The sequence below is a fragment of the Varanus komodoensis genome, unplaced genomic scaffold, assembly GCF_004798865.1.
Source record: "Varanus komodoensis strain SLA01 unplaced genomic scaffold, ASM479886v1 scaffold9, whole genome shotgun sequence".
NCBI classification, from domain to species: Eukaryota; Metazoa; Chordata; class Lepidosauria; order Squamata; family Varanidae; genus Varanus; species Varanus komodoensis.
In genome coordinates this window covers 31,292,404-31,304,995 of record NW_025336598.1, presented here as the reverse complement: position 1 = coordinate 31,304,995, position 12,592 = coordinate 31,292,404, and the positions used below count along the sequence as shown (strand labels likewise).

Genomic DNA, 12,592 nt, shown 5'->3' with positions numbered 1-12,592 from the left:
CAGCCTTGTACAGTAACATCATTTCAGTTGGACATTGATTTTGGAAGATCAACTGTCGATTAGTCAACTGTAACACAAAAATACTGGATTTTTCTATAGTTCTTCTTTGCAAGCTGAAATTTACATTCACTGCCTTTTTCTTGCTTCACTCCCTTCATTTAAGAAACTGTTTGGTCAAACAGAACATTCCACCCTCATTCATGTTCTACTAGTCTTAGGTAAAATAGGCTAAAGCATTTGGGCTAAAGTGCAATTCGGGCACAGTAATGCTTTAACTTGCAAGGAAGGATGCTTTTATTGAGCTGGTAGAACTCCACGAGTTGAATGAGATCAGAAAATCTGGTGTGGCCATCATCCAAAGTATAAAATACTTTGCCTTCTTCCTCCAACTGCAAGAACAAAAAGCAACAACATGAACCAGAGTTCCCAGAGTCCTCTGCCATCCGCTCTTTTTTGGGATGGTTAGGCAGGCACTAGACCATCACAGCTTCTGGGCTGAGTCTGGATCTCCAAAACACAGCCAGGTCAGAATAGCCCCAGCAATTCCACAGCTTCCTTTCAGGCTGCTTGAAGCAGGATCCTGCTTTTGACAGTCCTCTGGAGGAGGCAACCCCAAGCTGAGCAGGCTGTTCCTATTGTGTGCTGACAAGGAGAGGGAGGTACATACACATAATTGCCTCGGATGCACGAGGGTATAGCTGTCTCTCCTTGTAACGGGCTGCAGCCTGCACAGCACTGGAAGCTGCATTGCCAAGGCAAGTGAGTAACACCAGCCCGCTTAATTAGGGTGATTTTTCATCAGATTGGAAAGTTTCTTAATGCAGTGATCTAACTCGTTAATGGATGGAAGCCTGTAGCCAGAGGAGAAATAACGGAGGAGGAGCAATGCACTGCGTTAAAGCAGGGAGGGAGGCCCCCTGGCCCATGGGCCAGATGCAGCCCACGGAGGCTTCCCGTCCTGCCTGCCAGCTGCTTCTGCTGTTATCCCCATCAGAGATCATAGTCCACAGGGTATTTAAAGGCAGTCCAGCATTAAACTCCTTCCATACAGCTGAGCTGGGCTTTTCCAGGCAGGAGAGCTGCTGTGTGAGGGCTTATCCCTGAACAGGCTTGCTTACAACTAAGCTAGGTGCTGAATGCTTGATGGGAAACCGGCCAAGGTAGTATCACATCTGTCCTTGCCCTTGCCCTGTGCCCGTAACCCCAGCAACTGCCAGAATGAGTCCTCCAAGACACTTCCCAGACTGGAATTTGGACCTGCAGAATTTCTATCTGCTGCTATTGCGTTTTTGCCCTGCTCTCCTGGTTAATGTTACAGCTTAGCCACCCTGACACATTTAAACGAAGGCAAGACAACATCTCCACTGCAGGCACACACGAAAAAGAAGCATCCCTACCTAGATTTAGTAGGTATACATAGGATCGTACTGTTAACATAAATTCCAGCAGAGCTGTCTTTTGCAGGAGTATTCATTCTGACTTTAGATTTGGCTTTTAAAACATTCCTGACTTCTATTTCATTAATATAATTTGACAAAATACCAGTAAGGTCAAACAGATTCTACCAGATTTGAGTTATTCCTCAGAACTTGGCAAAATCTCTGAGCAGAAAACCAGCACATTGGGGGTATGGGAAGACAAGTCCACGCTGGTCCCCACTATGATCCATTTTTCATACAGGTGAGCAACCCAAATTATGGTTGCCACTTGCAATCTGTTATGATGTGGCCCTTCCATCCCTTCTGCACTCTATCACCTTGTTCTGCCACATTTGTACAGCAGGCCATCAACTGAGGGTGGAAGGAGAAAGGAAGCAGCTGACCCACTAAAAAAACTCTATTTGAGCCCTGAATTTCTATAATTCCAGAAATCAACTTAATTTTCAGTCTGGATGCATATATAGTCAGGTGGCACCAGAGTGTAGAAATAATTCTTCAGGTTAATCTCACAGCCACTTGTTATTTATGAACATCACTTGCAGACAAAGTGTACTGAACAAACAACATACAAAATTTATGTCTTATGTTGTGGATTTCCATAGATTTCTCTAAGTCTTTAGAAACCACGTGCATTGCCTGAGCAATTTACAAGATTACAACCAATTTGTGCTGAAATACACACTATCTCCAGTGCTTCTCAGTGACTAGACTTATTGCCCAGAAATGTACAAAACACTGAACTATGCAGAGGCCAAAAAGGCTCTCAGAAACTGTGCAAGTTGCCTAGAGAATGCAGCAGAGGTGTGCACATTTCCCACTTCCTGTTGGACATTATGCACAATGGCCAGTACATGCGCAAAATACTGCTGAGATATTTATTCAGTTGGTTAGTTTTATTTAAAACTTGATTTAAAATTTAAAATTTGAGATAAGCAAATTCTCCAAAGCCAACTGGAGATTATGTGCGATGTATACCTACTAAATCCACTCAAGTGCTTGGCTGTTTTGCATCTTGACCGGCCAAAAACACACATGCACATCTCTGAATGATATTGGCATGTGGGACAATGTTACTTTGGAGAGCATAGGGAAAGATTAGTATACCCCACTGGAAACTTTCTTTCACAAGAGATTATTTTTACTTTTCATTTTAAAATCAATCTCTCTTTCAAACAACCAGAGGTTTCGATCTTTATAAGCAACATGAATTACCAAAATACTCACCTCTGCACTGGCGGTAGTAACATGAACACTTTGTGTTAACAGTCCATCTACTTACTGAATATACTTACTGGCACAATTTGGAAGTGCTTTATTTTTAATCCATGGCTCAATGACAGCACAAAAGTTTTGGGGTTACTTTGGCTATCCCGTACCAAAAAAATTCTAAGGGGAAAAGGAAAAAAGGCATTATCAAGCACTTTGAAAGTATGGCGATTGCTGACTTCCTAGTAAGTTTTGAAGTTATACTAGTAAGAACCAAGGAGTGGGAACAGGGGGATTTCAAAGATTTGCGTGGAGCAAATCTTCCCAGTGGAACTAATTATGATGACTCAGGAAATGACACGAATGCATGTGTGAAAGCAGGCTGGCTGGCTCCAGGTGCTGAAGGGTCCTTGGGTCAGACCACCTCAGCGCCCCCTTCCCACTGTGAGCCTACCTATTCACACCACTGTTGCCAGCAGCTCTTGCTCCCCCCCTTTCTCATCACTGCTCTCATCTCCATCTTGCCTGGCAGGCCGAAAGCCAAAAAGCAGGCAGGTGGGCATCTGCCGCTCGTCCTCACCACCTCGACCACCGGGGTCAGGGGGAGTAATAGCTGAACAAGCAGGCCACAAAGGAGAAACCGTCCACAGAGCTCCCAGTGGGCCTTGGGAAGGTGTGAGCCCGCCACAGAAGCCCACTTGCCGCTGTCCGTCATGCTGCCCTGCAGTGGTCCGTGGCTGGACAGGAGAACGCCAAGAAGCAATTCTATCGAGGGAGAGAGGCGAGGCTCAAAAGCGATGAACACAATGGGTAAGTGATCATAGCCACAAAGCCTCCCAGTGGATTGCAGAGTTACAAAATAAAACCCTTTAACTTGAATATGAGGAAAACCTTTTTCAGAGGAGGAGGCGACCTGAGATCTAGAGCTACACATGCCTTTATGGGAGGCCACTGAAGACTTGTCCTCTCATCCCAAGGACTTCAGAGCACTCCTGGCTCTTCCCGCAGGAATGGCCCTACCACTGGGCAGCATGATGAAGCAGTCCCAAGTGGCAGCTGCTGGGGTGCAGGAAGCAGCAGCGACATGCCAGAGCTGTGCGCGCCACCCTGGCCCGCCCTGATCCCTCTGACCCAGGTGGCTGTCCTCAGGTTCTGTCCCATTGCCAGCACTGAGGTACGAAATGGAGTGCGGGGAGAGGGGCAGCCATCTAAAATGTATCATAGGCACCAGAACAGTTGGAAAATGTCCTTGGCAGAACCCGGATCTCCAGAGGAGGATTTCTAGGGAAGCAAGCGCCTACAAAGAACACCTCTCGGTATGCTTATGCACAAAAAGTAGGCTCACAAGAACACATCAGGTGTTCACATCTAACTCATTAGTACTGAGCCTCTTCTAACCCAATAGCCAAATTGAGCTTTGGAGATGATCTCCAAGCTGCACTCCAACGGTAGCAGACCACAAGGAAGCCCACGAAGCTCAAGTACTAGGGTCCATTAATAGAAAGCTATTCCTGTCATTAAGTAAGCCTTAGAAGAGATATTTCAACTTTTTAGAATAGGCTTGCAAAAGCCACAAAATGACCTCTTCCACCACTTTTGAAAATAAGAGGATACCAGCTGGACATGTGATATAATGACCAGCTGCCCAGCAAAGATTCAAAAACAATCTAGAAAGAAAGAAGCAGGAGCTAAGAAATGTGTGGCACTGCTTAAATTTACTGATCGTTTTCTATTTTCTGAAAGCATTCTGATAGTGTTGTTGGATTTGTGGGGGTATGACATTGTAAATCCCTATTCCAAGAGCAAAACAGGGTTTTGGATGTTGTGCCACAATTGTTTAAGTATCAGCTGCCTAATAGCTCCTCAAGAAGTGTCTGCAAGAGGCACTCATTCATTCTCAACCCCTCTTATGATCTCAGAGCTCTACCACACCATCTAGTGGCCTCAGAATTACACAGGAGCCAAATGTTCGCCGTGTATTCCAAATGAAGGCAGAACACAACATGCTGCTTTAGCAAATGTGCCATCCCAACCCTATTTTTGCAAAAGTAACCAGAATGCACGGGTGGGCTCAAATGACAAGGGAAAATCATGTGTCCTGCATCTACCAACTGCCTCCTGAAGAAATGCCCAGGGCTGATGGCCCCTCATCTGATTCTCCCGAGGGGGATCCCCATGTGTCCCTGGTAAGTTTAGTTCCGTCTCACTGGGTTGGATTTCCAAATAAGGCCCCTCTGGCAATTCAGCCCCTGCAGGCTTGTACGGTGGCAGTGAAAATGGCATCCTCAGAGGCACTGCCATGTGGCTAACCAGAAGCGGCCCTCAGGTGGCATGAAGCTTCTAGGAGCTTGCAAATTTAGTGAGATCAAAGCCAGAGTTTCTTTATTGCACAGATTTCTATATCATGTCTCAATAACATTATCAAAGTGGATAGTGATAAAGTGCAATAAAAGAATCAGTTCCCTGTAAGTGTTATCGCTGGCTGGATCACACCTCAAGAAAACCAGCCATGAGGAGGTCTAAAGGTCAAAGGGCACCTATCTAATGTTCATGGGGTGCAGCTGCTGAAACACTGAATGCTTTGCTGATGGTAGAGCCTTCTCTGGATGGGAACGCGAGGGGCAGGCAGCACCAACATGACTGCTCCTTCGGAGGATCATGAGGGCTGGAAGGGATCATGAAGGCAACCTGTGCCCAAAATGTTTAGGCCATTATATGTTAACAACAAAATATTCCACACATACACCCCTTTGTAAGACATTTGAACTAATGACTTTTCCCCAAAGTATCTTTGAGTAGAGCCCAGAAAGCTGGCAACCCAGATTATAGAATCCATGCTGGTATCATGCACTCAGCTGACAAAACTGGAACCAGACAGACATGGCTTTGTGTGCAAGAGCAGAAGAGGGCTGCCCAGGGCAGGGCATTTTAGCGGGTATGCATTCATTCGTAGGGTCGCCATGAGTTGGGGAAGACTCGACAGCATGTGCCAACAACGGGCGTGACTTTATGGCAGAGCTGAGGCGCTGTATTACTGCTGCAGGCCACATCCTTCAGGGAAATGCAATCCGAGCAGCAATGGGTGGGGTCCATCCTCCTTCTCTCTGCCTTGATCCCTTCTCAGTGCACTGGTGCAGGAGGGGCTTATCCCTCTTGTCCGAGGACTGGCCGGATTGCCTGCTGGCAATGAAGTGGCCAAGTTTGCTGATGGCAGCGAGATATTTAGGGTGGCTAAAGCAAAAAGGCCCTGTGAGGACCTCCAAAAGGCTCCCTCCAACCTAGGAGAACGAGCACCATAATGGCAAGTGCAGGGCGATACAAGCAAGTGTAAAGCATTACACATTGGAGAAAGAAAGAAAAAAGTCTCGTCTTCAAGTGCAAGCTAATGGAATTTGAGACAGCAGTGACTGACCGTGAACGAGACCTTGACGTTGTGGTGGATGGTCACTGTGCAGCTGTGGTGAAAAAGGCAAACTCCATGCCTGGCATAATTAGGAACGGAATTGAAAATAAAACAGCAAAACTCATAGTCCCCCTATACAACTCTATGGTGTAACCACAGTTAGAGTAATATGTAGAGTTCTGGCCACAGCATCAAAAATAGGTATTGTAGAGTCGGAAAAAGTGCAGAAAGGGGCAGCCAAATGATCGAGGCACTTGGAGGAAAGCTCCTACATCTGGGACTGTTAACTTAGAAAAGAGGTGAGTGGAGGAGACCTGATAGTGGGGTACAAAGTTCTAGATGGCGTGGACAAAGTGGAGAGAGAGACGTTTTTTCTCCCTTTCTCCTAATACTAGAACTCAGGGTCATCCCATGAAGCTGGTGGGTGGGAGATTCAGAACAAATAAAAGCCTGTGCTTCTTCATATGGCACTCAGTTAACAACGGGATTTCCTTCCCCAATTGGATGGCTTTAAAGGGAAGGAACACATTCATGGAGGAGAAGACTGAAAATGCCTATGATTCCTGCTAAATAGCAATGTGCTACCTCCAGATCAGAGGCAGAACACCTGTCCAAACCGGGGGCTGTGGAGCATGGCAGCAGGGTGCTATTGGCAGATGGCTGGCTCCTGTGTGAACAGACCGCTGGACCCTTGACTGGATCCTGCATGGCTCTTTTTATGCTCATATGCCTGCAGCACAGCTCTCCACTGTATGTTTGCTTGCCTTTTGAAAGGACTTTTGAAATTAGACTGACAGTCTCATAGCAATAGGCAGAGACCTTCAGGATGCCCACATTCCTTTAATGTAACCACTGCTGTTCCATCCTCCATTTTTTATTTTTGGCAGCTTCTGGACTCCTATCACAGCTCCTGAGCACAATTCATCACGGAATAGTTGTGCACCGGCCCACTTAAGAAAGACGGAAAGGAAAAGTCTTACCCATCCACCAGTCCTTGTCTCAAAATCAGTTGATGTGCCTCATCTCTAGAGATCTTATGGTGAAACCACGGCTGTGCACTGTGTATGGCTACAAATATCACCAACAAAGGAAATGTCTTACTAGAATGGTTTTAGTATAAGGCAGTGCCATTGCATTCCAACAAAATCCTTTGAATCAAGATTACCTATATTTGGCAGAACATTTTGCAAAGTGGCAGGACTACTGTGTGTTCCAAGCCGTAAGCACCCTTTCTTCTACATGGAAAGAAAGAAAAATGGGTATGCATTTTGGTCTAGAAAAACATTAGAAAATGTTTTTAAATGAAGATTTCATACCCGCCATGCTAATCCTTCTTCAACTGCAACCGAAAGAGCTTCAGTGGGGTTTTCAATAACTCTGGATTTATGCCCCGTGAAATCCATGGCCACTAGAGAATTCTCTGAGGCACTTCTCTACAGAAGAAAAATAGTAATTCTCAGATGGGTTGAAGCCAGCTTTCCTGAATCTGATGCTGACTAGAGGGTTGTTAGACTACAACTCCTATTCTCCACAGCCAGTGCCCATGCTGGATAGGGAGGATGGCCTCGTACTCCAACACCTTTTGCAAGTGCCAAATTCAAGGAGATCAATTGAACAAAAACATTCTGCAATGTACCTTGATCATCTTTTTAAAAATAGCATCTGATTCTCTCAGAACAACTCTCAGAGCAATAATCATATTTGGATCTATTGATTAGCTGGTGGGAAAGGAAATTAAGAATAAGGAAAAGCATCCCACTCACAGCCTTTTTTTAACTTGTTTTTATTTTATTGATTTTTTTCTTTTTTCAATGAGCATGTCCTAAAGGAGATGCCAGTTATCAAGATCAGAAAAAGACATTCCACTTATGAAAGAGCGCTTATCGTATGCGCTCTGCCATTAGATACTGTAATGCTTCTACTGGACTGTTTACAGAGGACATGCTGGAGTAATTAGTGTAACACTGATAGAAAGCTTTCTGACGTCGGCCGCAACAGCGGCAAGCAAATGCTTGGAAGAAGCTACTAGCTCGTCTTTTTTTCACTCCTGCTGCTGCAGCAAAGCATTTACTAGCTTATGAACAGGTGGAGTCTACTTCTTGGCCACGTAACTAATTGATGTTAGAATTTCTTAAATTATTACAGCTACAATGGGTCTCCTTTTGTGAGGAACCCGAGGCAGCTGTTGAACTTAAGCCCACTGGCTACAGTCACTGGTTAGCAATGATGGAAACTGTAGTCTAGCAACATCTGGAGAGCGACAGGTTTCCCACTCCTGCCTTAAAGGCTTTGCATGAGGAACTGTCAATGTTACCCTTGCGTGCATAAAACCAGCCTAATGTCATTCTTTAGATCATGGCAGCTACTAAAAGACTAGCAGACATAATGGAATGGTACATAAAATGAATTTCAGACTGGAAGCAGGGCCTGGGCCAGGCCCTTTGCTGCCCAAAGCAGAGTAGGAAAGAACGGCCCTCCCCAGCCAAGGCAGGCTGCAGAGTATCCGAGGCTGGTTGAGCTTTTTTGGAGGTGAGGCAGAACATTTTGCAAGAGCCTCTCTCCCTTCGGCTGTAAAAAACACAGTCATAATTAACTAAAAGACAGCTGGTTGTCCTTTCAGGACATCCATTGGCTGCAAGTTAATATGGCGGTAGTGGTTCTGTGTATCAGTGTTTAAAAGGAAAAGCTTTTAATAGACCCTACCACAGGTGTGTTAAGAGAACTGCACCCACTTCTACCTTGATAGCGCTGCATGTAATTCTGGTACAGCTGCGTCCCATACTGTGAACAAGGAATCAAACAAGTATTACCATCTTATGGAAAGAAGATACATGACAGGAAACTACTCAGTGGCTAATTCTCTCAACTACAAAGTATAACATTTTCAAGATGCATCAGTTCTGCTCAACTTGTGCATGGCAGGGAGGTATATTGAGCTTTATGGAAAATATGAGGAGCACAACCCAACCCAATACCCTCAAGATGTATTATTACTAAATAATAATACATTTATTTATTGTTTAATCAGCCCTATAGGGCCAGCATGACCAACATCTCTAGCATATGCAGGTTGGTGAACGTTGGCCTAGAGCATCCAGAAGCGCCCTGGAACCGGAAAGTGGACAAGCAATGCAGTGTGGCCTCACCCATTTAGCCAGGGGACCCAGGGCTACAGGGAGGCTGCACCCCGTCCCCCCAGAAAAAAGCAACCCAGCAAGCTCCAGAGCATCCTGGTCTCCTGCGCTGGCCAGAGAGGCGGCTTGCTTTGTCCACCCTGCCAGACAGAATACCTGTTAGAACTCCAGCCAACCTGGCCCTGTCCATAAGCCAGTGAAAAAGATGCTACTCTAGGGTTTGCTGCCCTCTCCCCCACCCCCCTTCTCTTTTTGCTTTTGTGTCGTCTCTGTTATATTGTGAGTTTGCAGGCAGGGACTGCCTCACCTTTCAGTATTTGTACATGGCTGAGAAAATGTGTGTGTTAAATAATAGCTACTCAGTATCATACATACAAAAATCAATGGAACCACAACAATTAGCAGCAAACCAAATGAATATTCCATCTATGTTTTATCACTTCACAGGCTTATAGAAGTGAGTTATTTTTCTTGCCTCACACTGCAAAGGTTTTTTTTCCCCTCAAAATCATGTGAAAGTGAGTCTTCTTTTCTAAAAATGAAAAAAGATATTTACCCCAGTAACTAGAAAAACAATTGAGACTGACAGCCAAGACTACCTTGTCCTTTGACAAGCAGATTATAAGAAACAGGGCCATGTAGATCCAAAATAAACCCCTAAGGGTTCATGCAGCTTGCCAATAAATAATAAATAGTTGCTCTAGAACATTTCCCCATTGATTCACGTACCAACATGACCAAGAAAAGGGAAACATGCTCCTGCATTTTGTAGGCAGTAACAAGGCGGTGTTGGGCTGACAATTTGCTTCCGGGTCCCATCGGCAAATGCACTGGAAAGGCTCTGAGGAATGCCTTGTCTCTACAGTCAGTTTTAAGTGTCTCCCCGTCCCAGTTTGGAAACCTTGCTCCAGTATTCGCCCTGAATCTAGCTTAGATGCATGTTTAAGTTTGGCACAAACACATCCAATTGTCAACCAAATAGCTCCTTTAAGTCTCACTAGCCTGTGATGGTTGTACTGTCAATTATTATTCTAAGACAAGTGTAACCAAAAGCATTGCTTTTATAATTAAAAAAAGTCAATCTATTTTTAGGAGATGCACTTAAGAGCAGTTAACCAAAGAATACATTGTTGGGTACTCAACAGATTTGCCCATGTGGTCCTGCTCAGAAGAGGAAGAATATTTACAACTACAAATACGCTGGATACATTTACAGGTAGAACTATTTTGGCCTGTTCCTGAAAAAGTCTGTTGCTTTGAAGCAGCTAACCTGCATCTATTTCTCCTTTACAAGGATGCTAATATGGCAGAGAGTACCTGAAGGATTTAAGAATAGCAATATGAGATCAGATTAAACTTTCCGCATCCTGTAACAGCCAATCAAATAAGCCTGGATCCTAACTTTCCTTAAGTGAAAAGAACATTCTCAGAACAGGGCTTTGCTGGCTCGTTCTTCCACCGGCAGCAGTGTGCCTCCTTCTCGTAATTCTCACCTGGGCTGTGGATGCTGTGTGATTCAGTGCAGGGGGCTGCAAACCCAGATGGGAGCTGACAGAAATTGCACCCCTTACATGAACAGAGGGGTTGCTTGACTATTCATATAAATGGCCAAAGTTTATGCCATTTTTTAATTCCTTACTTTGAACAAGTCTTCCACTTTGTAAAGGAAATCTTCTCCCCCACCCCCAGCTATCATAATTGTTCAGAGCTTTTCCTACATAATGTAAAAGTAAAATGAATACAAAGGAGTCACATCTGCTCTGAGACAAAGACCCATCGTGTCATCCAAGAAAATGAGTTCTGAAGGACTAACCCATTCTTCTTATAATAACTTTAGCTATTAATAGCTTATTACTGATTATTAGATGGTTGTCAATTCCCATTTCCCCCCCCCCCCCTTTTTGAAGAATCGCCACACTTAGAATGCCATTCCTATGGAATACGTCTTCCTGGGCCAGATCCTCCTCTGCATCTGGGAATTCCTCCCCACGTCTCACAGGGGCATTTGATACACACTGCAACTGATCTGGGATCAGCTACCATGGACACCCACTCAAGCCACTTACACATCTTCCTAGCCCTCTCCATTTAAAAGCTGCTCTTTAGCCTCCTCCCATTGTAATCTGCATTTTCCATTTTAATCTGCGCTTTGCAAGATTGGTGCTCGAGTGGTTCCTTTCTCTGGCCACGTTAGTTCGTTCATTCATTCCATGTCACATCACAACAGAGCTTCAGGAGGCTGGAAATGCCATCTTTACCCAGGGACTAAAGAGAGGGCTCTTGCAATACAGTGGCTGCAAGCATTGCTGCTGAAGACGATGAACGAGAGAGAAGAGCTGTACCTTAAGCAACCGAATGGCTGTCATCCAGCAGGTCCTACTTTGTTCACTGTCGGCATAAAGTTGTTTCAGGTCTCTGGCTCCTCCTGCTTTGTGAGGCTAGAAGGCCACAGCATATTGTTTAGCATTAATTCATATCCTGAAGGCAATACCTGTTGAAATAAAGGCCACTAATTCTCCTATTTCACAAGCAGAACCTCAATTTGTTTGCTCGTTTAGAAATGGCTGTTTCAAAAATTTAAAAAAAAAAATCTTGCCAAACAGGGGACGCTTATACCAAGAACAAAAAAAACGGGCGTTTTATGTGATATCAAAATGCAAAGCATTTACCTTGAAGCAGAACCCAAAGCTGGCTGGGAGTCCAGATATCTTTTTGCCTGTTAAAGACATGTACACATCACTGCTGCTGAATTCGCTGAAAAGCTGCAGGTGCCTCGGCTCCTAAAAGAAAAAGCGATATGACACTAATGTGCGGCTTTTGAAATGGTTAGACCAGCCTTGCCCAACCTGGTGCCCTCTAGATGTTTTGGACTACAACTTCCACTACCTCTAGGCAGCCTGGCCAAGGCATGGGAATGATGGGAACTGTAGTCTAAAACATCTGGAGGACCTCCAGCTAGGGAAGGCTGAACCATTAACCCCAAACTGGTAAATGATCACTCCGTTCGTACAGAGCAATTCCAACCCCCCCCCCCGCAAAAAAATCTGAATTTTGAAAGAAGTATGTCTCTAAGCAGGGCATGGCAATTTACCAGTGGGAAGACATCAGTTTTGTGTTGGCACACACTAACAAAGGACAGGAAATGCTCCAGAGCACTGTGCACAATGACTTCTATCTACTAGTTCCCACCAAGGGGCAGCCCAACCGAACTCTGCAGGCACTGCAGATCTCACAAGGCCAACTCTTCTTCCGTATTTGCCCTCCCGCCCCTTGAGATCAGCAGCAGAGGCTCTCCTCCGGGAACCCTCCGTTAAAGACATTAGGAGGCAAAGTACCCAGAGGAGGGTCTTCTCTGCAGTGGCGCCCCACCTATGGAATGCACTCCCCAGAGAGGTCTGCCTGGCACCGTC

General features: G+C 45.1%; 1 protein-coding gene across 1 annotated transcript in view; it reads right to left on the bottom strand.

Moving 5' to 3' along the window:
* Positions 1-242: 242 nt before the first annotated feature.
* Positions 243-12,592, bottom strand: part of GRB14 (growth factor receptor bound protein 14) — a 35,186-nt gene continuing 22,836 nt past the window's right edge. The window contains exons 6-13 of the mRNA XM_044418173.1: positions 11,852-11,962; positions 11,525-11,620; positions 8,752-8,829; positions 7,365-7,481; positions 7,214-7,283; positions 7,029-7,116; positions 2,732-2,825; positions 243-389 (exon numbers count right to left, since the gene is read on the bottom strand). Of these exons, the coding sequence (XP_044274108.1) occupies positions 243-389; positions 2,732-2,825; positions 7,029-7,116; positions 7,214-7,283; positions 7,365-7,481; positions 8,752-8,829; positions 11,525-11,620; positions 11,852-11,962 (801 nt within the window). The remainder of the gene's footprint in view (positions 390-2,731; positions 2,826-7,028; positions 7,117-7,213; positions 7,284-7,364; positions 7,482-8,751; positions 8,830-11,524; positions 11,621-11,851; positions 11,963-12,592) is intronic.